The sequence below is a fragment of the Notolabrus celidotus genome, chromosome 14, assembly GCF_009762535.1.
Source record: "Notolabrus celidotus isolate fNotCel1 chromosome 14, fNotCel1.pri, whole genome shotgun sequence".
In the NCBI taxonomy this organism is placed as follows: Eukaryota; Metazoa; Chordata; class Actinopteri; order Labriformes; family Labridae; genus Notolabrus; species Notolabrus celidotus.
Genome location: NC_048285.1, coordinates 10711875 through 10738106, shown reverse-complemented (window position 1 = coordinate 10738106; position 26232 = coordinate 10711875). Strand labels below are relative to the sequence as shown.

Genomic DNA, 26232 nt, shown 5'->3' with positions numbered 1-26232 from the left:
TTTTTTGCACATACTGATATGAATAATTTATTAATTCACATTTTACAGCCCACAATGAACTATCAATCCCACTCCATCATTAAAAAGGACCATTCAACTAAAAATCCTTCCACCTGTGAAAAACATAAAGCATCACACATTCTCACCGTCTCTTCATAACTTTCCTCAGTTTAAAGTGAGTTAATAGAATTTCTTTAAAATCATGTTGTATTTGTACTTCTGGTCTTCACTCCTGTGTCGGCAGAGGAGGACCCAACCACAAGTCCTCCATTCGTCCCACCACTAAATACAAGTTCAGTAGTTCATGTTGGTCCGAGTTGTTCCCGTCTAAGAACTGGACCAGTTCAAAGTCTTTCTGCTCAGGGAGCTCTCCAGGGTCCTCCAAACACTGAGCTTCAGTCTCCCAGGGGGTCCCATGCTACAAAAAAGAAGCAGGTCAATCCTGCTGCTTTCAAGATTTTACCAAGTCTGGGGTGTTCAGTGAAAAGCATAAAGCAGGAGGAGGATGGTGCAAACGCCGATCACTGCTCCAAGGATGAGGGAGTCCCGTCTCTTCCGCAGGTTGATTCGCTGGATGAGGTTGTTGATTGTTGGGAAACGGTCTAGGAGGGTCGAGTTGAGGAAGTTTTGAATGTTTTAGATTGTGCATTTTAACCCAATTAGACACACTAAGTAAAAACAGTTTTTATATTTGCCTTAGAAGGATCCATTTGCAAAGTTAGAAAACGTTTTGTCCCCTTGTTCAAACAGCTGGAGCCTTTTAATCACTTGTTCTTGAATTATTTGGTCTCCACAAAATCAAAGAATGACTTAAGCTGCTGACCTGACCTCCTCTCAAATGGTGCATACCCATCAAAACAAAGAACCACTGTTTGCTACAGAAAAGCAGCAACAGGAGCAAACAATTACAAAGAGTAGATAGGATTTAACCCTTCAGATTCCAACCTGTCATCAGCTTTCTGCATCATACACATACACAGCATAAAGGATACTGGCCAGAGTGTTGACCCTGCTCTGTATGGATTTCAGCATGCCCCTCTGGGAGGTCATGTTCTCCTTTGTCGCCATGGCAATACTAAAAAGAAAGAGAGGTGAGTGGGGAAGTGACAAAACACCGCATGTGGTTGCTGTCAATAGGACTCTAAACCGTCTTTGACAGCAATTGATTAGGGATTGTTTATGGAAGAAATGAGCATCCAGTTGGAAGGAAAACATGAAACTGTGACGTAGAACAACAGAATTTACTTAATATTAAAAGTTCAACTAACAGATATTTGCCTGATTTATAGAAATTTTAAGTTTAATCTGCATTTGATGATAATTCTATATAACATCCATGCACACTTAACATCTGAGACGATACAGGAGTGTTCATCTTTGTATGTGCTAGTATTATAATCAGATCTTTAAAGATATAGTAGGTATAGTAATGCGCCCATGCTGCATTAAAGGTAGTTATTGTGGTGTGAAGTGTAAATCACACTATCGTGTCCTCCACAAGTCGGCTATGCTTGTAAAAGGTAGGTGTACAGTTGCTGTGACACTGTACCGCTCTCACTCTCAAACTTGAGCCTCAGCAACTTTCAGCGCAGCAGAGTGCAGCTGTGCAGTTTAGAGGAAAACTTCCAGCCTCTGTTACACACACGTTCCTGTTTATCACTGTGTCCTTCACAACTGCACCGTTTTTATTGGACAAAACTGGCTCTGCAAAAAGTAGTGTAGACTAAAAACCCTTATATATACATAGTGATATTCAAGTGAGTAATGACAGAGATTTTTGTTTTCAAGCTGGGAGGTGAGAGGATGCTGTGAGGTTGTGTGTGTGTGTGTGTGTGTGTGTGTGTGTGTGTGTGTGTGTGTGTGTGTGTGTGTGTGTGTGTGTGTGTGTGTGTGTGTGTGTGTGTGTGTGTGTGTGTGTGTGTGTGTGTGTGTGTGAGGGCATGGCATCTCCTGACACTCCGCACTCTTGGCTTGGAGCAATGTTTTAGGGATCGTGTTCTCCTCTGTCAGGAAAAAACACTTTGCTGACTCCAGCTGCTCCGACGAGCCAGTACCTCAATGTTAAGCAGTTCATGAAAATTAAGAGCTGAAGAAAACACACTGCTTTAAATCTGTCACTTTTTAGAGCAAGGAACCCCAGAACCCAGGAGCCCAGGAGCCCAGGAGCCCAGGAGCCCAGCCAAGTACGGTCAAGGTTTTTATTTATTTGACTTTCATTCTAATGTCACCCGATATACCATAAACAGGATCAACTACTGAAATCATGTAGAATATTCAAATGTTGCCAGATGTATTGATTAGGCCATACTTTATTTTTAATAAAAATATGTAATAAAAGAAGCGCCAGGTTGACACGTCACAATGGATGTATTTTTGAGCCACAGTATTTACTGCTTTAAACTTAAGACGTTTTATTAAATTTTTGCCTATCATCTTGTAATAATAATAATAATAATAATAATAATAATAAGTATTATTATTAATATAATTACCACCATTATTATTGTTATTATTATTATTAATATTAACATTTGCTAGACCAACCAGACAAAAGACAAACAAAGACAGATGCACACAAAACTGCATTAGAAAGTTCAGCTTGTGTTGGGATAGTAATATCACTTTTTTCTATTTCAGGCTTTATCACTGATCATTTTGAGTAATCTAGTCCTGGGATTACCGCAGAAATTCATAAAATTACCCCTTATCTTATCTAGATGGAAAGACAAGAATCTAAAAGGGCAAAAGGTGGAAGAGGCCAAAGGAAAAATATGAGAGAAACCAGGCTATAAAGGATGAGAGATCAATCCTAACAACATATTTATCATTTGTTCAGGTCTGAGGGAGTGAAAGGAGTGGTGAGAAATAGATGACACCCATAAATCAGTGCAGAAAGCTGTGTTGTCCTGTGTCACAAGGGTTACAGAAGTCATCATAGCATAGTTAATTTATGCATGGAGGATATTACATGATGAGTAGAAATCACACTGTTGATGCTTTTATATGCATCGAACTCTCCCTGTCTAATAATCAGAGGGGAAATAAAGGAAAGTAATCGAAAGCTCACTGATCAAAAGTCTGAGCAAAGCCTGCAAACACGGTCAGGTTTTTGTCTCGACAGCAGCAATAAATCACTCTGACTTTTTTAGAGCTCTGGTGTTGTTCAGTTCAGTAATTCAGCCTGTTTGCTATGAGATATTTAGGCTGTATGAGAGTTCATTCCTGCAGCAGCAAACTGACAGCCTTGAGTCAGGAGAGCAGGTGGATGAGACGATGAAAAGGAGAAAGGTGGAGGGGGGGTTGTGGAGGAGATGAGTTACATATGCATATGTGTTCCTATATAGGTGCAAAATAAGTCTCACCTTATTGTGTCATCCATCAGTCTGTCCGTGCTGGAGACGAGGAGCAGGAGAGGGGAGGGGGGAAGGGAAAGGAGAGGTTAGTTATCCACATGAGGCAGTGAAGCAGAAAAAAACAAAACATGGCAAGGTAATAAGCAAATCACATTACACTCAATTCAATTTGATTATGTTTGGAACTGGATTAGCTTTTCTTTCCTTCTTATCAACATTCATCAAATCCCACACACCGTCACCCAACAGGATACAGCTGAACACGATTTGAATCTTTGGACTATCACCAGCGTCTTTGTGCACTCGGTACAGCAAAAGTTGTTGAATAAAGACATCTCGTCAAAGTTGTATTTTTTGGGGCAATTTCGCCCTTTATGATAGAACAGATGGAGAGACAGGATATATGGGGAGTAGAAGTGGGGGAAGACCTGCAACAAATGGTCGAGGCCAGGAGTTGAATCAGTGACCTCACCAATAAAGTGACAGGGATGTGCATTTCAAGCTCAAATACTGTTTGATTATTCGATTATCATTGGCATCTATTCGCAGATTATTCGAATAATCTCCCCACTCACATTTAGTACACCTGTCCCATTAACAGCCTGTTCGTGTGGTAGTCACATTAACCAGCAGCAGGATGAGGAGCTGCTAGCAGCGGGCACTGACAGTGTCTGTCTCGACTTTTATGTCGGTGTTTCTGTGACACGGCGTAACGTGTGTTTACATTTTACAGCCATGCTTGGACTCTGGAAAGACGTGTGTAATAGTGAGAGATTCAGAAACGGAGAAAATCGCTGCGACTGTCACTAATGTTTTCTTCTTCTTTTGCTATTTAATGCAGTTAGCATTCGTCTTCTATTGTTACTTACTAAGGTAAGCAAACAGCTTAAAGACGCTCCATAGCCACTGTCTTTTTTTTTTTAAGATATATTTTTGGGCTTTTTTGCCTTTTTTTGACAAGACAGCTGAAGAGAGACAGGAAATGTGGCAAGTAGAGAGTAGGGGAAGACATGCAGTAAATGGTCGACCGGCCGGGAGTCAAACCTACGAATTCTGCAACGAGGACTATAGCCTCTATACGTGGGCCTAGACTGCTAGGCCACCAGCGCCCCGAAAAATTGTACTTTGTAAAATTGAATAGTTAATTTGAATATTTTCTCATTTTAAAAGTGAACAATTTTTGAATATCCGAAAATCGTTGCCCATCCCTACTCTGTACATGAGGAGCGCTTAGACCACTATGTCACCGGCATCCCAAATAAAGACATTTTTAACCCAGTCTCATGTTAGTCAATATAAGATGTCATGCAAACAGACACATATTTTGATCCCCAATACTGTGGTAAATTCAGTGCAAAGTATTGGACACGTGAAATGTTTCAACCCAAAGAAAAATCGCTAACAAAAAAAAACACATGGCAGTGTCAATTACGTGGCATTCTTACAGAAAAGGCATAGCATCTGATTGGTTAAACTTCTTCTTATGGATGATTCCCACAGAACAGAAAGTTAAGACTCTACAGACCCATAAAGAATTCAATTGTACAGATCCTGGAGCTTACTTTCCAGCAACGAATGCTTGTTTTTGCTCTACAGAGACTATCAGAAGGCACACGTACACAAACACACAAACCTCTAATGCTGTAACACCAGTGTGGTGTGTTACGCTGCTTATAAACAACAATGCTCTCTGAGGGCAATTTCATAATTGAAATCAATTTGGATAATGTTCCCAGAACCAAACCAAACCAAACAAACAAAAAATCAGGGATTGTGTTTCAGAGTTCAACAGCCATTCAACAGCATCCACATCCTCGCTGCCAAGCTCAATATGTTCTTTCAGTCAAGCTTTCAGCACTCTCAAGTGTCCAAGCAAAGTTACAGGAAAGACGATATGGTCCTTCAAAGATTCCTTCCTGAATTTGATCCACTAAACTTCCATTTACACCTTACCTTGACCATTTCGAAGGCCTCTCCTTACTTTCTGGTTTGGTCGTCCATCACAGTGCCAATGCTCTTTTGCCTTATTCCTGATGCCACGTCAGTTTATTTATGATGATGCACATACTTTTCTCGTTCCATAACAGGGTTTGACTACCAGCACTACTCCTAAAGCCGAAGGCAATACATTACAAAGGAGTGAATCAGGACAAGCATTGACTTGACATGCCAACTCTTACACTGACAACCAGTTGGTTAAGGTTATGTTTTAACTACTACTATTTTACGACAGCTAAAACCAATATAAACAAAGCTATATGATATGTTTGTGATGGATAGCATTACAGCGATGGAGGTGATAGATCCCAAGAAATACGAAAAAAAACGAGTAGTTACAACAGCTGTCTTTTCTACTTGAAATAACAGAAGGGGCATGGTGTTACCTAAAAGCAACCAAAGGCCCGAAATTTGCTTATGGTGGAAAGCCTTACTGGCTAAACAAGGGCCATCTCTTGGTCTGAAGAACACACATCTTTAAAAACACACCCATGTGCTTATCTCCATGCTTTACTACACCAATCCTAAACCAAGAGGTGGCTTCACAGTGGACATTTATTCTATACAATCTCTCCTTAATGTTCTTCTCAGTTTGGCCTTAGGTGTTAGCTTGGGTCACCAACCCATTGATTATTGTATTAAAATGATACATACAAACCAAAGGGACCATCGACAGCTTCCAAATAACATGATTGTGGGCAGAAGAGGTCACTTATGTGGTCAAGTATTGAGAGCTGTGATGTCTCAGAGGACAGACCTGTTTCTGGTTTATATATTGATGTAATTACTTTCAGACTGGTCCTGCCAATGACCTGTGATGTTACGGTATGTCTCTCTGTCAGTGGACCTAAAACGCCTTACCTTTCTAACATTATGGATGGTTTTAATTCCAGAAATTCAATCAATCATTAACATATATGAGGTTTTACTTTTGAAAACACTACTGCAGGACTCTGTATGTCACAAATGTGTTGCCCATTAGAGCAGACACTTCACGGACATCGTACAGTCACAGTGTGGACCCGACAGCCTTTTGTTCTTGGATCAAAGCGCTGCACACAAGCACCAATCTGTTATTTGGCAGTACTCTGTTATCATATTTGTCTTTGTCACGCTCAAACCCAATCATTTACATGAAATAAATCTGGGTGGGTGAAATGGGATTGTAGCTGGAACAAAATTCAGTATGACGGCTGGCAGGCAAATATGGCACAATACATTTTTGGAACTGGAGGATGCAGCAACGGGAAGTCGTGATGCCAAGCACCGTGGATCGTGCAGTCTACAAAAACAACCTTATTCTTTTTTCCAAACTCAGTTACTTTAAGATTCCTTGAGCCCTTCAGTCTAATTTGATTCAAGGACACATCCGATCTAGCAGTGCTCTCACAGAGAGGATGCATGTGAACAGAATGAAAGGTAGAGTGGGGAGTTACTCTGTCCTGACAGCCACATGACAGCATCCTGAATTGATCAAAAAAAATCCACAGTGGACAAACGACTGACAAAGAGAAATTAACCTGTAACTGTTTGTTAGCCGAAGGTCTTCACCCTCACAAATCATGTGCTGAAGAGAAAAAGGGAGAGTGGCTGTGTGCTGAAGTGAGCCATGATTCATGGGATTTTTATATGCAGCAACAAGATGAGCCAAAAGATTTATGCTTTTCATCATCCATCATCAAACCACAGCTGCTTTGGTGAGGCTGATAGTGACATCAGGGTTGTGTATGTGCATCTGAGGTTTCAGCTCTTAGTGGGTGCCTTCCGTTTCCCCCGGTCAGTGGTGTTTTGCTGCAGTCATTAAATCGTTGGTTAGCTTAAAGCTAATTGCCTTTCCCAGCGTGATGAATCAAACGACCCTGCCCTCATGCCTCCTTGCTCTCTCTTCTGTCCATTCACAAACATTAACACAGAGATGCCTGCATTAGAGGTAAGTCAGTAAAAGAAGAGACTTTAAAGCAGCCCTCTGAGAGTAGTGCTCTGCCAGGTGGGCTCTGGCAGGAGTTACATGAGGCGACAGAACTAGCCAGGTAAACGTTAATTACATCGCCAGGAAAGCAGTCTTGCTAATGTTGGCAGTGGGTACAGAGAGCAGACTGCATCGTCAGCAAAGAGGGAAAGCGGTCACGAATCAAAGCCCAGAGCTGATTCAGAATGCACAGCTACATGTTACACACATCTCGTACAATGCAACACTCAATGAGATGGTAATCTTTGTTACAGTGCTTCATTTAACAGGGTTTCGTGAGATTTACATGAAGGGACACACAAGACAGAGGGCTTCGTTTTAAAGGTGAAAAAAGGGATTTAGTCCACACTAGAATCACTTCTTTAAATCCTTGAATCGTGAGTATGGATGATGTGCTAAACAAAAGCACATGCCCTGATCCGTTTTTTGAAGCGTCTTACCTTGATAACCATCCAGGAGCCAAGCGTAGAACTAAAGCGACCTAAAACGCCTCGGTAACTTTGATATCTTTGTTTGGTACGCCTGTGACAGGACTACTAAACTTAACAAACTGAACAGGACGCATTGGGTCAGACAGAGAGGATGGAGCCTTTACCCAGAATCCTCAGAGCCCTCCTCTACTGATTACATTAGCATAGCAGGAAACTGGCAGCTCAGATTGAACTTCATGCCAGGCAAACTGAAAGCAGGGGCTCAACTGATGAGGGGAATAAAAGATCAGGACACTTCATACAGACATATCAGTGCTTTTAGAGCTTTTTGCTGAATGTGTCTTTTTTTTTTCTGTTTCAACTGACCTTTTATACTTTCTACATTCATACAACTACCAGGGTTCCCACTCTTTTCCAGAGATCATTTTCCAGGACATTTCCAGGATATTTTCATTGATGATCAAGCTGGTATGACAGTCTAAATTATAATAGTCTAATATGTTCCTCTCAGTGGAAGTCTACATTGAAAGACATGTAGTCTATGGCTATCAATGAAATCATCTCTTACATACTTAAAAATGATGGCAAATTGATAATAGAATAATGCAACCACAGATGTACAGCACTTCACTTTATTAGTGCAACCAAGTAACAATGATGGGCAACATCTCAGCTTTCTCTTTTCTCAAAAAATATAAAATGAGCTAAGAAAAAAACAAAAGAGCCAGCAAAGGAATCAGGAAGCTGCCTTATTGAAATAATTAGATAATAATAATGATCAGAGGATCAGTGCATTAATGACCTAAATAGAACTGAATGACAAAAATGGCCACAAATGTTTCTCAACTCAACTCAAAATATACCTGCTTAATCATGATATTCATCCTGCTAAGTGGTCGATATAAAACAAAGCAAATGTCACATTTTTTTATTTGAGTTACCGTAAACTCTGAAAAATCGCACCGGTGTAAAGACGCACTCTGTATTTGAAGATCTCTCAGAGATTTAGAAAAATGTAAGCTGTCTTCCTGCATGGCGATGTCTATTATGATCAGCGATGTCTACAACATGGAGTTTCTGTGCAGCTGTGTCGCTCTTTTTGTTCCCTTTGTTTTCACTATCAGGAGTTTGCACTCCTACTAGCTAGAGCAGGGGTTCCCAAACTTTTTGGAGCCAGGGACCCCTTACAGGTGAGAAAATTGTCCAAGGCCCCGTCATAATTGTCTTCTCAAAGACCGGGCAAATTCTCACTGAGAGGAGAAATCGGATCAGCCCATCCAAGCTGAGGCATCAGATTTTTCTCAATGCCAAACTGAGGACATTAATAATGTTTGCTTGAGTTTGGCTCTGGTTCTGTTTGCTTGAGTTTGGTTCTGGTTCTGGTTCTGTTTGCTCGAGTTTGGTTCTGGTAATGTTTGCTTGAGTTGGTTCTGGTTCTGTTTACCTGAGTTGGTTCTGGTTCTGTTTGCTTGAGTTTCGTTCTGGTTTTGGTTCAGTTTGCTTGAGTTCGGTTCTAGTTCGGTTCTGGTTCAGTTCTGGTATGGTTCTGGTTCGGTTCTGTTCTGGTTCGATTCTGGTTCAAGTCTGGTTCGGTTCTGGTATGGTTCTGGTACGGTTCTGGTTTGGTTCTGGTATGGTTCTGGTTTGGTTCAGTTCCGGTTCGGTTCTGGTTCAGTTCTGGTTCGGTTCTGGTTCGGGTCTGCTTCAGTTCTGGTTTGGTTCTGGTTTAAGTCTGGTTTGGTTCTGGTTCGGTTCTGGTACGGTTCTGGTTCGGTTCGGTTCTTGTTCAGATCTGGTTCTGATCTGGTTCGGACCTGGCTCAGTTCGGTTCTGGTTCGGTTCTGGTTCGGATCTGGTTCGGTTCCGGTTCGGTTCTGGTTCGGTTCTGGGTCGGTTCTGGTTTGGTTTGGTTCAGTTCTGGTCCGTTCTGGTTAGGTTCTGGTTAGGTTCTGGTTAGGTTCTGGTTAGGTTCTGGTAGGGTTTGATTCTGATTCTTTTTGCATGAGTTTGGTTCTGGTTCTATATGCTTAAGTTAAGTTCTGGTTCTAAACCTAACCCCAATCCTAACCCTAAACCTAAATCCTAATCCTAACCCTAACCCTAACCCTAATCACAACCCTAACCCTAATCACAACCCTAACCCTAACCCCAACCCTAATCCTAATCACAACCCTAACCCTAATCATAACCCTAACCCTAACCCTAACCCTAATCACAACCCTAACCCTAACCCCAACCCTAATCCTAATCACAACCCTAACCCTAATCATAACCCTAATCACAACCCTAACCCTAACCCCAACCCTAATCCTAATCATAACCCTAATCATAACCCTAATCACAACCCTAACCCTAACCCTAATCATAACCCTAATCACAACCCTAACCCTAACCCCAACCCTAATCCTAATCACAACCCTAACCCTAATCATAACCCTAACCCTAACCCTAACCCTAATCACAACCCTAACCCTAACCCTAATCATAACCCTAATCACAACCCTAACCCTAACCCTAATCATAACCCTAATTACAACCCTAACCCTAATCACAACCCTAACCCTAACCCCAACCCTAACCCTAATCACAACCCTAACCCTAATCCTAACCCCAACCCTAACCCTGATCACAACCCTAACCCCAACCCTAACCAACCCTAACCCTAACTCTAACCCTAATCCTAATCACAACCCTAACCCTAATCACAACCCTAACCCTAACCCCAACCCTAACCCTAATCACAACCCTAACCCTAACCCCAACCCTAACCACAACCCTAACCCTAATCCTAACCCTAACCCCAACCCTAACCCTAATTACAACCTTAACCCTAATCACAACCCTAACCCTAACCCTAATCACAACCCTAATCACAACCCTAACCCTAACCCTAATCACAACCCTAACCCTAACCCTAATCCCAACCCTAACCCTAACCGTAATCACAACCCTATCCCTAACCCTAATCATAACCCTAGGATCAGGGTTAGAATGATTTTGTAACAGAATAAATGCACGCAGTTGGGCAATTATAAGTCTTCTCATAAAAACACTGTTAAAGGGTTTTCAACACAAACCATTAGTTTTTGTAAAGTTAAGGTAAAACATACGGCTACAAAAGACCCTAAATTAAATGCCGTTTGGGAGTCGAAAGAGCCGGCCTCTTCTTTGGGGGCCGAGTCAAAAGAGCCGGCTCTTCTTTGGGGGCCGAGTCAAAAGAGCCGGCTCTCTGAAAAGAGCCGAACTTCCCATAACTAAAGCACATGCTTACTACCATTTGCACTTTTAGTTATCCTTGGAACTATTTGTATTGTAAAATGTATCAATGTAAATACTTCAGACCTGTACCACAGTGATAAACAGATACCACTTCAATTTGAATCAAGTAATACCACTTGTATCCTTTAAAACAGAGGGTCATTTCATTCCTTGTGGACTCAACATGACAACATTTATACTTTTCAAGTAATTGATCTTAAACGCTTTCAGAAAATTAACAGTAGCAAGACTCACATATCCCTTCAGCCACCAAATGGTATCATAACAATGGTGTATATGCTGTTTTGTAATGACACAGCACAATTTTATAATTTATTAGAAATGTATTCAAATTATTTCACGGACCCCCAAGCTATGGGTCGCAGACCCCCAGGGGTCCCAGGACCCCACTTTGAGAACAACTGAGCTAGAGTATGGTAATTGAGCCAAATGTACCATAAAACATAAACAATATACCCCCGTTTTCTGTGAATGCATGATTATGAAGTGAAGGAGAAAAGATGTGAAAAAAGTTGTGCAGTGTCGCTGTCTTTTCCAGCACAGCGTGCACTCAACTTTCAATGAATGGGGATGTGTTTTGTTAATCGGGTCAGGTCGCATGCAGCCATGTTGGAATAATTTTCCAGGACTTTATGTGATTTTCCAGGACATTTTACTTTTTCTCCCATTTTCCAGGTGTTTTCCAGTACTGGAAAACTGGTCAACTGTTTTCCAGGTTTTCCAGGTTTTCCAGGACGCCTGGGAACCCTGAACTACATTTTGTCAGAGCTAAGACCACGCAGACAATGAGGTAGATTGGAGAAGTGGTTGGAGTTATGTTGGCCATCAGGGTTTGAAGTGAAATGTAAATCATACTTCCAATGCAGAGCTTGGACTTTGATTAGTTTAATGGCCAATGCACAGCTGCGATCAATTCCAGCTAGTGAAGTGGAGAAAGAGAGTACCCAACTGAATACTTAATTTAAGGAGAGATGTAAACCAGAACATCATAAAATACCTTCCTCTTTTCCTCTGAATTGTTCAAGCTAGTTCAAGAAGAAACATGATGAAAAACGTAAATTTCACATTTCAACAGATCTCCAATCCAATCCACTTTATTTATATAGCACATTTAAAAAAACAATCAAGTTTAGCAAAGTCCTGCACAGTGAGGTAAAATAAGTTAAAACACACAGAACATAAAACGCTGTCAGAAAATAAAATAGAATATCTAGATCTACTTGAAAACAAGCTAAATATGTGTCAAAGTGAGGTCAAAATCTCCCTCGCTTCAAACAGACACCACTGCTGTGTGAAAACACTCCTCTCTTAGACAGGAAGTCCTTCTTGGAGTGACCACTCCCATTATAGCTCTCACAATACGAACTCTTAATGGACCATTCCATCCCTCTCTCTAGTTTATTTATGAACGCTGACCTTTATTGCACTGAGATGGAAAAACTGATGTAGAAATACGGAAGGATGGACGTAGGAGGACAAGGAAGGTAAGCTGAGCTGGTAGGTTGTACAACTCAACAGCATCAAATTACAATTAAATTAATCTACCCATTAGGAAACATTAAAAAGTGCTTACAGACAGCTATACGCTGTTAGCTGGCTGCTGCTATCCACCTAGTGTTCAGACATCACTCACCTGAAAAGAGCTGGTTTCAGCTTCAAATTAAAAGTAGTACATGCTAAATTAAGCAAATCTAAGTAGCTTGTAGAAGCTGATTTTACCCCCCAAATTAGAAGATCAAATCACAGTGCGGTTTCCGGACATTGATCTGTTTTTCCTCTGGTGGTCAAGAGGTGTTTCATTTAGAAACTAAGACAGCCAAAGTAGCTCCTGTGTCATATTCCAAAGTTTAGATTCTGAAGGTGAAAAGGAGATACAGTGACGAGTTGAAAACCATCACAAACTCTGAATGCATGAGAAGAAGGCAGCGGCATCCTTATATCTTCTTAAAGCTGGGGTTGGTAGTCAGATTTAGAAACACTTTTTTTATACTGGTTAAAATGATCTTTATGTCCGATGGCAATCAATACATAATGTGTTCTTAAAAAAGCCCGGAAAAAAGCCTCTATCTACAGTCAGAGTAAACCTGGGAAAACAGCAACCAATCCCTGCCATCAGGAGCCAAAACAAACTATGAAACCAATCAAATCCCGTCGTGCCGTTCTGCCGGCCTCCTGCACGCACATTTCATGTTTGTTTGTGTTTTTAACTTTCACTATGATAATGTTTTGGTGTTTTCTTACCGCTGAGTGAGACATGAGTTAACGTAGTGCAAAACACAAACGATGTGCTGAGGACCAGTCTTGAATCAGTCACCATCATATGGTCCCGAATCAGCGGCGCTCATGTAAGTGAGCGGGGACGTCATTTTGGAGGAGCTCCAAGAGGAGGAGTTAAATGGAGTCCCGAGGATCTGCTACATCAAATTCATACTAGTTTTCCGTGATTACCAACCCTTGCTTTAACACTGCTACCAGCACATCTCACTGTTTTAGGATTCTTTCGAGTATTTTTCATGTTTTAAAATTCAACACCACTTCCAAACAATACTTAACAAGAGAATATATTTAAAAATACTAAAGTCTCAATCTGTTTATTTGACTCTGCTGAAAATACATGCAGGCTGGCAAACCTCCAAATGCTCCCGTCAGCTACCTGGAACAGAGATGTCTTTTTGTTGTTGTTTGTTTTATTTTGTTGGGGAGGGATTAGTCTTAGTAGATGAATTTGGCAAGGCTGGTGAGTCACTGGCCAATTTGTTCTAGCATCACACACACGAACAGTCAAAATCTACCCTTTAAAAATGTGAAATAAAGATCATTTTAATCATTATGGAGGCTCACTTGCCAATGGTAAAGTAGCCCAGGGAACAAAACGGGGTTTAATGAAAAAGCTGAGCTGCAGAGTTACACCTCTACAGACAGCTATCTACACCAGCGGCTGAGAACTGCATTTAAAAGTCATCTACAAAATCTTTGTACTTCCAAATTGATCCTGCTCAATGACAAAAGTGAAACCTCCTCATTCACGACACTGCCTACAGATAAGAGTATTTTCACCCAAATCTCTCCTCATCATCGAGTATCCCTGCCCTTCCCTTTGGGAAGACTTCAGATGAAGGCTCTAGTTACATTTCAGCCCTCTCTCTTCAGGCCTTATTTCCTGTTTTATGGCTCTAATAGGATCAATAAACTGCAACATGATCCTCACATTCAGTCCTCTCTTTCCCCTCCCTGCCCATCTTTGCCAATGGTCTGGGGATGCCCTCTAATAAGGGTTGTGGTTTTTATAGGATAATTCAATCATCGATATCCTGATCAGTTCGATTGGCACAAGCCTGAGTTTGGCTGCTGGGAAAGCTGGAGGGGGTTGGAGATGGTCTTATCTTTAGATTCCTATGAAACTATTTTCCTTTCCGCAGTCGTGCCAAGATATAAAAAAAAGCCCAAAGCTGATACAACCTACGATATGTCTTATTTTCAGGGCTTCTTTTTTTACATAAAGAAATCTATGAAAGTATTCACTTGGCTCTTTCCTTGTAATTGAATATTAAATATCACACAGCAACTTAAAACAATGTTGGAATATGCCCTGGAGCTGGAATAAAAGAAAGCTGCTGTAACGAAGCTTCATTAATTCATTGACTTTAGATGTGTATAGCAGTGTTAGCATTCTGCATCACGCTCCATGTTGACCTCCTTACTCTCAGTCATGAAACTCCACTCAGGTAACCTTTCCTTGTTATACCTATGTAATGGCTTCTCTATTATTTTCAAACCTACTGTAACCAGTACCAATACACGTGGATTGGTGAATCTTGGTAACCAAAACAGTGATGTGCTGCAGAATTAAAAGTTAAGGGACATTTATTTACTTTAAATATGATGTGACAAGATTTTCAAGGCGGTAACTATTATGCTATCTCTTTAAAGAATCCAAACAATAAACTGTTTATTTTTCATAGCTTGCAAATGATTTAAACCCTATATTCAACTGAAAATAGTAAAACACATTCCAAAAGATAATAATGTTGTTGTTCTTATTATTATTATTATTATTATTATTATTATTATTATTATTATTACTACTATTATTATATAAAATGTTGAAAGTGGAAAATGTAGATGCTTTATGATAAATGTATGCTAATTTTAAATTTGGTGCCGGCAGCAGTTGGGACAACAAAACACTGAAAAAGTTGTGTTGTTGTGGAGAAACATCTCCCGAGTCAGTAGGTTAATTTATAACATTTTGGGAACAGTATTGGCTGTAATAATGCAAAGAGGACACCACTTATGGACATGATTCAGAAACACCAGTTGACTTCTTTGGGCCTGAGCCCATTTAAGATGGACGGAGGTGAAGTTGAAAACTGACCTGTGGTCTGGGGAATCTAAATTTGACATTCTTTTTGGAAATTATGGACGCTACATTCTCCACTCTAAAGAAGAGAAGAAACATCTAGCTTGTTGTCAGCACACAGTTTAAAAGCCAGCATCCCTGATGGTATGAGGATGCATAAGTGCCAATGGCAGACCTTGCATATTTCAGTAAAGGCAATGCCTAACTACAGTTTGCACACATTACAGCAGCATGGCTCTGTAGTAGAAGAGTCTGGGTGCCAAACTGGCGTGCCCTCATTCCTGACTTGCCAATAATTGAAAGCATTTGTTGAATCATGAAACGAAAAATTCAATAAAACCCTGAACTGTTCTAATTAGTCAACATTTTACTTTCAAAACTGCTTTCCTCATTTCCCAAGTGTTTGTAGTGTTGTTAAAGAAGATGTGATGCAACATGATGCTAAACTTGCCCCTGTCCCAACCTCTTTAAAACATGTTGCTGGCACCAAATCTAAAATTAGCATATATTTTTCATTAAAAAAAGTTTCCAGTTCCAACATCTGGTATAATAACACTAACTGTATTTCATCTGTTTACATAGTTTTTTTCTTCTATTTTCAGTTGAATAAAGGGTTTAAATAATTTGCAAACAATGAAAAACTGTTTTGGAACAGGGGTTGTATAAAGCAAAGCAAAGTCTACCAGTTTTCTGTAGAAACCTTGAAATGTTCAAAAATATATAATTTTGTTTCTGCAGATTTAATTTAGTGACACTTCGTATAAGTCACTCATTTAAAATTGTTAGAAACAATCATAAGCCACACTATGTCAGATGACATACAGTAAAGCTTGTTCAAACAAATAAAGAGGTCTTTGCTGGGGAATAATTGAGGCATTATTCCTTTGAGTGGCTCAAACAGGAAACAAACATCTAGCCAAAGAGAGAATCAATCAGTCTGCTTTGTATTCACTGAAATTATCCTCAAGCCTCAGCAATGTTAAAAGCTCTTTGTGGGTTATTTGGGTTTTGTTTTGTTTGGTGTTTTAAAGTGTGTGTGTATGCCCTGCTGACAACCAAATTTTCTTTCCACACAGGGTACTTCGCACCTCTCTCTCTCTCTCTCATACACACACACGCAGGTACACACATACAGATTTCGCACACTCTACCACCTCATGCTGTTTTGCAGTGCTTGAGAGTCAGCCAAGTGATAGTAGGACGCTGATGAGGTTGCTGGCAGAATATGGTTTGACCTACCGTGTCATAGGAAAAGTCTGCTCAACTTTTTCAGCTTGAATAAACAAGTTATGTAATGAAGTAGATAATGTGTGTTAAGAATGTGCTTATTTGTAACTTAGTAATTCAGTTAAGTCTATAGATCATTTTTGCCAGAGAAGCACACAGATGTGTCCTACAATTGTTTCATTTATAATCTTTGACTGCTTCAAATTCCTCAAATGTGGCAAACGTGAGATTCTAACTTACTTTCTCAGGTGCTCATGCTCCTTTAGAAACAGCTCTGTTCTTCTGTTGTTGACCCCGGAGCCGCTCTTGTATGTCCTGGAAAGGGGAAGCAGATAAACCAGTAAATAAACACTGTCAACAAAGTCAAATCATATACTATTTCTATAACCTGACAGAACATTTGCAAACAAGAAGAAAATGGCAATTTTCAGCATTCAGGCAATGACAAAGTTAACCAGTCTTCCCTCTGATCACTGAACAATAACCTATACCCTGTGCAATAACCCTACAATAACCGTGCAATACACTGTGCAGTATCCCTGCCACTTTAACATACTTATATATGTTGTTTATATCTCCTTCATTCCCAGCGCTTTTGTACATAGCTAACTCAAACTATTCTCCGCTTCTGTATATACTTTATTATTATTTTATCTTATTTTTTTTTTTGTTTTATTTTATCTTTATCTACTTATTCGTATTTATATCTTAACTTATTCCTTCTTTTATTCATATTTTGACTTTCTTACATACTGTTTAGAAGAGCACTGTAATGACCGAATTTCCCTCTCCGGGATAAATAAAAGTATTTCTGATTTTGATTCTGAAAACAAAGAATAAATACAAACCTACTTCAGTACCTTGGATACATCTAAAGCTTCAAATGTACCTTTCAACGCTGACAATTAACAGACAGTCTTTGGTGTAGCTTTTTGCAGCAAGTCTGCCACTACGATTATTTTCAGTTCAAATCAGAGCCCGTCAGGATCAGCTGTATAAAGGATCATTGAATCACCACCACTCCCTTTTCTGTTTTACCTGTTATTTTGTTTGTCATGGCAAGTTCTTTGAAGCCTCCTGCCCTCCTGCTTATTAGGCACCAAATAGAATGCTTCAAGTTGGGCTGACTTTAAAGGTGTGCCAAGTTACACAAACTTCACAGACTAGTGCTTTAATCTCTTTATCTCACTCACTCATTGTGGCTATCTCTTCTTTTCCTTAGGATATAACATCTGATCCACTGATAAAAGTGCTGCGTAGACTGATGTCATCAATAGCACTTGGCGCCGATACCACTGCTCCTCCTGTGTGTGCTTTACAGTAAAAGCCTTCTTGTGGTTCACCAGTGGAAAGCTTCTAATGTGAAGCAAGCGGCAGGAAATAATCCGTTTGCATTATCAGTAACTTAACACAGGAAACAATCACCAGTGTGATGGTAGTGGAAAAGAGAGCAGAGAAATCTGATCTACAACTACGTGGAAGGAAAGACAAGATTATTCTGGTGCCAGGACGGGACCATTCATGTCAGACTGGACAATGAGAAATTGACAATGAGGTCCAACAAATGGCGTACAGCTCTTACACTACTGTAGGAATTATGTATACCACAGCCCACTGCTTCAATAGCACCATATAGACTCAGGTTTTAAAGGTGTCAGAAAAGAAGCAGCTATAAATGAGCGATGGGGTAGCAAAGCTGTCAAAAATAATGGGTTGGTTGTTATACGGCTCAGAGGGACAACATATAACACCCATTTTCTTTCGATTGATGCAACTCAAGCCATCTGTGTCCCTTAACAGCAGACTCCAAGTGCTCTCCTGGGTTTCTGGTCATTTAACACACCTCCACCCTCTGTTTGGGCGGCAACGAGATAAAGAGAATGGGAGGAAGGGGGATCTGGAAACGTTACAGTAGGCACACACACACACATATACCATAGACAGACATCCAACCCCACTTAGCTAACTGTAAGCAGTCCAAGAACAAATGTGCCTCCTTCATCCCAAGTGAGCCATCTAAAGTTGCTGAATGGAAATACTATATTCTGTGTCTTGAGCACGAGATCGCTGCCTCACCAGCCCGAGTTGGTGCATCTGTGGGGCTACAACTGCCTGTACTGACAGCCAGCTTCATGGCTCAAGCAATGCTTTTTAAAAGGGCACTGATGTAAATCACCAGCTGGCTGTCATTTTTGTTGCTGACATTTAGAATCAAACAGGGGCAGAGGGAGGCGTGTGCGCAGTGCCGCTCCATCCTGCTGTTAAGAATGCAGCTGAATGTGAGTGTGAGTGTGAGTGTGAGTGTGAGAGTGTGTGTGTGTGTGTGTGTGTGTGTGTGTGTGTGTGTGTGTGTGTGTGTGTGTGTGTGTGTGTGTGTGTGTGTGTGTGTGTGTGTGTGGGTGTGTGGGTGTGTGTGTGGGGGGGTGCACGAGAGTATGTTTTGCTGACCAAGTGAAAGGTATTGATACAGTGTTTGATAGAATGTCATTTTCCTTGTTGAGGTGCTTGCACAACTGAAACAGTGTGCATTGGTTCTTTTAATCAGTATGGATTTTTCTGCATTTGCAGCGTAAACAAAAGAGATGCACATTAAAATGTACAGTGAGCAGCCTCAGGTTTGCATCATATCTTAGATCTCTACTGCCCTCTAGTTGAAAAGAAAGGTAATGAGATAGCTGCTGCAAAAATATGTCATGAGAGGATACAAATTCAAGAAATAAACAAACTGATCTTGTCTTTTTGCTTTCAATACACAATTAAACATGGAATATATGGCAAAAAATAATGTTTTCGTCACTTTTATTAAAATTTTATAGAGAGTTGATTCACTCCTAAGCACTCTAGATGGGAACAAACCCACTCCCATTATTTTGTGACTTCAGGGGAATTCTTTTTTTAGTTTTTGATTCTCTCACAAAGTTACCTTATTATTTATATTTTTCTTCTTCATGAGCGTATAACCAAAGTTAAAAGATTAAGGCTTTAAAAAACTAACTCACCTTCAGGCTAAAAATGTTTCCAATATTAATTATATTTTCAAGTCCTACCTTGTTATTTCCCCGTCCCCAAATCAGTAAGCAAATAAAGGTCTAATTCCTCTTTTAGAGTAATAGTTCTCTGTAAAGCGTAACTCCAGGTCTCTGTGAACTGTTGTTGTGTTTGCATGAATTTCAGTCTACCTGTTAGCTCAGATGGTTCCCTCATTAGACGCCCCCAAGCACATTAGTCATCGTTTGGCTGAACACCGGGTCAACACCTTGGCTCATTTAGATGCATTACATTCATCAGCACTGAGCCTGTTAGCAGGGTCAGTCGTACTACTTAGCAGGGGGATTTAATGAGAAGATTGAGTGAACTGTAGCTTGTAGCGCTGACCTCACAGGGCGGTACTAACTGAGTGGGTATACAGGCACAATCTGATCGCTTGGTTTCAGCATGACTTTGAATGATAATCAGAGTGTAATGGCTAGGAGGTGCATTGATGCAAGCAGTTTCAAAATATATAAACTTGAGGAATAGACTAACTTTAATCACTGATCAGCACAAAATGACATCATTCCATAAACCTACAGGGACAATGACCAGTGTAGTAGTTATATTGTAATAAAGGTGCTTTATTCAATGAGAGAAGGGACATGTCCCTTTAAGTGTGTCTAGTGTCATCAGGTATGTTGGAGCATTTTTGAAAGAGGGACAAAGTTTGATAATATTAGCAATATTATCTATTAGAAGTTTGTTAAAATGACAAACTTTGATCCTTTCAATGTAACAATATAAGTTGAAACAATATCCAATCTGTGTTTGAGAGCAACCACCCTTTTTTATTTAAACTCTTCTAGGCTAAATAAAACAACCAATCAGGGTAAGCTTGTATGTAACAAGCCAATCACAGCAACTCTGTGCCAAGTAGAGTTACCTAGCTTCTACCTGTGTCAGAAGTGTGCACACAGAGGCCTTCCACAACAATAACCGTAACTGAAATCACTATAGTATTTTGTGATCATATTTGTCAGCTATAAATACAGTGTACTTTGTGAAATAAACAGCGTCTCTCCATCTGTTCCCCCTGTTTCGTGATTTGTGTCAGCTGTGCAGAACACACCAACTGCTTCTTTTAAATTGTTTTGAATAAACATCGATCAGCTCTCACAATTATCATTGTTCATAGATGTATTGATGATGATGAATTATGTTTGGTGCGTCACTTGGTGGGAGGGACTTAGTGGACCACTAATGGTGAAAGGTCTGGTGAGTTATAATTCAATCATTCTCCTGTAGGCTAAGGGCTGCACAGCTTTTCTCTGTTGTATATTCCTGAAATCCAATATGTTGGTTTATCAACAACAAGATAAGGCAAGCAGAGTCAGTGACATCTTTTAAATATCTTCCTAAAACCCATTTTTACAGACTTGCTTTTATGGGACTTCATCCTTTTAACCGCCTTTATTTCTAATTATTTATTATTTTTAGTTTTTATCCAACTAATTCATGTTTTAACTTGATTTAACTTGATTATTTAATTTCATTATTTATTGCTTTATAATTTCTTTTTTTTTCATTCATTATTTTAATGTCCCTAATTTATCCTTTTCACTTTTTCTATATTCTCCGATGTGATGTTGTCCTCTTCTTCTGAAAACCTCATTTATTGCCATTGAATGCCTTTATTTACTTTTTTATTTTTACTTTTTTTTTTATTTATTAATTTATTTATTATTGAAAAACCTCTTAAACAATGATTTATTGGTCTATTGTCACACTACTTCATTCTGTTTAATTTGCGTTTATTCTTTTTAACACTTTGCGTTGTACTTTGTTTTTGCATTGTTAAAATTCCTACTCTCCTCTCTGTCTGTCAAAAGGTTCACTTTGTTATTTAAACATCCTTGGCTTTGACAAAGCACTTTGTAAACATTTGTTTTTAAAGATGCTATAAAAATAAAGTTATTATTTTTATTAATATCATTATTATACTACACTGATAATATTTTATTGGAAAAAGCCAATGAGAATTGAAGGCACCACATAATTCACAACAACCTGGCATGAACACAACACGACTTTTACTTGGTAAACATGTGAAAAATAGATCCGTCATAAAGAATTAAGGACAATAATGAATAATGACAAACCTAATCTACCATATATGTTGGATTTTATGAAGTTTGATGTTTTCTGTGTAATATGTATCCCTTAGGGTGTCCTTTTTTAAAATGAACAAATCTAAATATGCATTGTGATGTTTTGGTAATACAATTTTGGCTATTTTAAACATCTAATGTGTTTCTGTTCCTTTTTGTGTGAAGCATACTTTTATTACAAGGACAAGCATCCAGAGAAGGACACTAAAAATTGCAATTAGTGGGCTTAATGAGACAAAGATTAGATATAAAGTGATGGCGAGGCCAATGGAACATCTGTGATGCATCTGCAGACCTTCTGCATACCAGTTTGAAGGAGGTGGATCAATAGGAAACCTGCAGTGCTCACTGTATGCTCACTACAGCGTCTTACAGATCAATAAGCCATTACATAAAAAAACGACAAGAGTCATGGTCTGAGAGAGCCGCCATCTCATTTCAATACACTCACTCACCACTGAGCCAATGCGTGAAGAGGACACACTTTCTCAATGCAAGGCCAAATAGGCTATGAATTATTTCAGGTTTAATGGCAAACATTTTTCAAGAGCATGCCAGGTGGAAGTCAAGGTTCAACCATCCCTCTAATGAATAAGGTCTACAGCACAGAAGCACCGTGAATGATGTGTGTGGTTTACTTTCCTCCACAGCCACCAAAATCAAACAGGAGCAATGCATCATGTGACTGTACTGTTTGTTTTGTATGCAGCACCATGTACAGTGTCATGTTAGCGAGACACTCAAAATGTGGGCTTGTTCTGACAACTCGTTTACCGTACCTTCACTCATCGATTCAATCTATAAGCGATCTCTGTGCATTGGAGATTCATATTCAAGTGTGAGAAATTACGTTTTTTGATAGCTGTAAACATGTGCTGGTATATCAGCTGCGTGTTTAAATAAACCACAAAGTGTTGTGACGGGATACTCACTCAATGTCTTTCCTGACAGACCCGAGGAGGTCTTCTCGTTCCCGGATGGCCAAGAAGTTTCCTTTGGTTTTGTGGAATTCATGTGTGTAATCCTGCAGAGGAATCATTCAAAGAGAAAATGTTAAATGTCAGTAGAGAAGGATAAAACAGTTAATAAATGTTTTATGGAATACCAAACAAGAAGGGAATTTCTCTCAAAGAAATAACAGAGAAGATTAAAGAGAAACAATGAAGAACATTGAGCAGGCAGACCTGTAAGATGTCTCTGTGTCTCTGCAGTGTGTGCATAAGTGCTGCATTGATAGATGTCGTTCCTGGGGTGTTGGTGTACTCCGCCATCTTGTCGTTAATAGCAGTCAGCTGGCAGAGAGATGGAAGATGAGTTGATAGAAAGATGGATAGAAAACAAATCGTTAAAACATTTAAGAATGATGAGGTCCAAAGCAAACCAGGACGAGACCCACAGTCTTCTATGTCCTTGATAAAAAGTGGGAGCCTCCACATAAATTCAGTGCTGTTCTTTTTCAGGCTTTCTGCAAGCCTTCAAGAAACCACTAGCCCATGAGAATTTACTCACTTTGGCCAGAAGCTGTTCAATCTCCACTGACATGGTGTCAAACATCCTGTCCTGGGTGGAGTTGTTAAGCAGCGGGGTGGTGTCTGACCTTCAGGAGGAAAACAGAGAAGGGAGAGCACTTGAAGGGATGCCAAGTTGTTTGCTTGCACTACATGTTTTTTGGGTTCAACGCTAAAGAAAACATTTGAAAGGTTTATTGTATCTTCATAGTACAAAATTAGACTGATACTGATATGATTTGTTTAACTGGCTTAATTAAATGTTAAGTTTAGCACCAAAACTTGATGGCAAAAGGCTTTTCAAAAGATCTTGCACACAGGTTCAAACCAGAAACTTTGTGGAAACTAATTTGATAAGATCTACATGAAAATAAGTCATAACTAACTTCAATTAATCTTTTTATAACACCAACTACATAGCAACCAAGGAAGGAAGGACATAAAAACTTGTTTCCTAGCCATCATCTAAAATCCTTTACATATTAATAATTTCAATAGATTTCAGTTTCTGAGCTTGTGATAGTAAGTGTATTTACTGCAATGATGAATCAGTTCATTTGTGTACAGGGTTTTTCACAGTTCTATGCATTGTTCTTTACACTTCCTTCCTGAAGCCAACACTTTCCTGTGCTGGCAACATATCCAGGCCCTCTGACCACTGCAACTCAAGCCACTTTGAAATGCTCATAATCCTTCTGACCATTGAATAAATGATGAATTTGTTTTGATTGAGGAAAAACTTTTGTAACACCTCCCTAATTGAACAAAGTACCCTACAAGAGAATAAACATCTCATCTAGGTAGAGTGTTGAACATGCATCCTTTCATTTATGTAACCATTAGAGGGATTCAATTACTTTTGGGCTGCACCTTCCAGTACTCTTAACCCTCCTATTATCCTTGGGGTCAATTGGACCCCATTAAATGTTTAACGTCTCTAAATTAATGAATTAACATCATTTTTTTGGCTTCATATTTCATGACTTCTCCTAATTTAATGGGGACAACTGGGAAAACACAAAATTAAAATGTTGATATGTTCAAATTTCCTGTAAAAAAATTTTACGCATTGGCGTTCCTTGGGGTCAATTTGACCCCAGGCTGTATTAGCTGTATATAAGATAAGAAATATCAACATTTTACAAGCATTTGTTTTGGTTGTTTCGGATGATATTGAAGTTCCTATAACCAAGGACACTTCCGCATGTGACTTCAGGAGCTGAGATCGAACCGCCAAGCTTTATATTGAGATATAATATTTCCAGCCACCATGTCTAAAGACATTCAATGATGCGTCCTGTGTCATATGTTTTGATAACATAGAAACAAGGCAGGGCCGATGAGAGCATGACAAACTCGCAGCAGTTTGATGTTCTCTTTTACAAATAAGGTCCTTCTAAATGCTTTAAATTGTGTTTATGCTTGAAATACATTTAATTTAAAGGCCTATTGAAGTAGTCAACAAAGAAACATAAAGTACCTGACACATAAACCTAGGAAACAATCAGTTTCTGGAGGTTTAAATTGCAGGTTCAAATTGACTACCTCACTTACTGTTTTATCTATTTATCTATTCGCTCCATATCCATATCCATAATTAGTCTAGTTTAGTTTAACTCATATAGTCAGCCTTTTCTAGTCCGTCCTCATTTTGTTTCGTCTTGTTTTTTATATTATGTCTTTGTTGTCAGTATATTGTTTGTCTGTCGTTTTATTTGCACTTGCACTGCTTTGCACCTGCCATGTGAGGAGAGAAATTTTGTTCAGCTGTATACAAGCTATCCAGATGAATGACAATAAAGTTTGAGTTAAGTTGAGTTGAGTTGACCCAAGGGATAAAAGATGTTAGTAGATTTGAGGGTAGCAGGAGGCTTAATTCTTAACAGTAATTTTCATCTGAAAAACTTTCCTTTCAAAACACCAATAAGTAATGTAAGTGCCCATAACTGTTTCCAAGAACACAGTTATCTTAAATATATTGGTCTACACAATCATCTAAAGTCCTGTGATTTTCTGCAAACTATTATATAAATAAATACATATTTTATTGTTTGTGTGTGTGTGTGATCTCATTTATCTCTTCCCTTAATAAATAAACCATAACAACACGGGAACAAGACACAATAATCCAATTTCAGCCAGCTGTACTCTTACCTTGGCGTACCCTGTACTAAAATAAGTGGTTTGACTTGCTTTGAGGTGATTGTTAACTCTGGAGGTGTGACAGAAAGTAGTATCTTACGTTTCTCCTCGACGTCCATCCCTGGAGCTGCTGTAACTGGTGCACAGTTTACTGAAGGAGACCAACTTCAGGTCGAGCTCATTCTCCAACTGTCTGGCCTGCTTCCTCAGATCTGTAACACAGGGGTATACATCATATATATTCGCTTTTATATTATACTGGTTTGTTTGGAAAGTAGAAGCAATGGCAACGTTATCAGCAACCCTAATTAACCCGCAGCACTCAAGTTAGCTGAACGAGCTAACTTCCATATTATACAAGGGAAAGGGAGGACACGGTTTCTTTTAAATTCTTAACATCTAATTATTCTGACATCTGGTGGTATAGGCTCTACTCGTTTATAGATGATAACTTGTTTTGAGGTGCGACACAGATTTAACAGCTCAGGGAATAACGTTGACTTGCATGGCGGTGTGTGAGCTAGCTTGAAAGGGGCTAGTCGTAGAGACACGTAATGAGTTTGAAGCTTCGGCGTAAGAGCCGAATACGACATCAACTGACCCTGGTGAATTAAATGTCGGATTATAAACACTTACATGTATGTCACTGTGACTGGTGTGGGATGAACATCGTGTCAAATGTAGCTCACTTACCTTCCCAGTAGTTGCTGCCTCCTATTCCTGCCATCTTTGTTATTCTGGGACGTCACCAACTTCCGGGGTACGTCACTTGTCAGTGAAAGACGTCGCTGCTTAGGAACCAAAAGCAGTGAGAGTTTTTAACG

The 26232-nt window shown here is 39.5% G+C and overlaps 1 protein-coding gene across 1 annotated transcript; it reads right to left on the bottom strand.

The window, feature by feature from the left end:
- On the bottom strand, window positions 1-26232 carry gosr1 (golgi SNAP receptor complex member 1). The gene is made up of 9 exons (XM_034701836.1): window positions 26102-26232; window positions 25509-25620; window positions 23268-23355; window positions 22943-23050; window positions 22691-22782; window positions 16858-16932; window positions 3363-3392; window positions 993-1075; window positions 1-602 (listed from the first exon to the last, which is right to left on the bottom strand). Exons 1-9 carry the CDS (start codon window positions 26133-26135, stop codon window positions 478-480), a joined length of 747 nt encoding a protein of 248 aa, XP_034557727.1. The 5' UTR covers window positions 26136-26232; the 3' UTR covers window positions 1-477.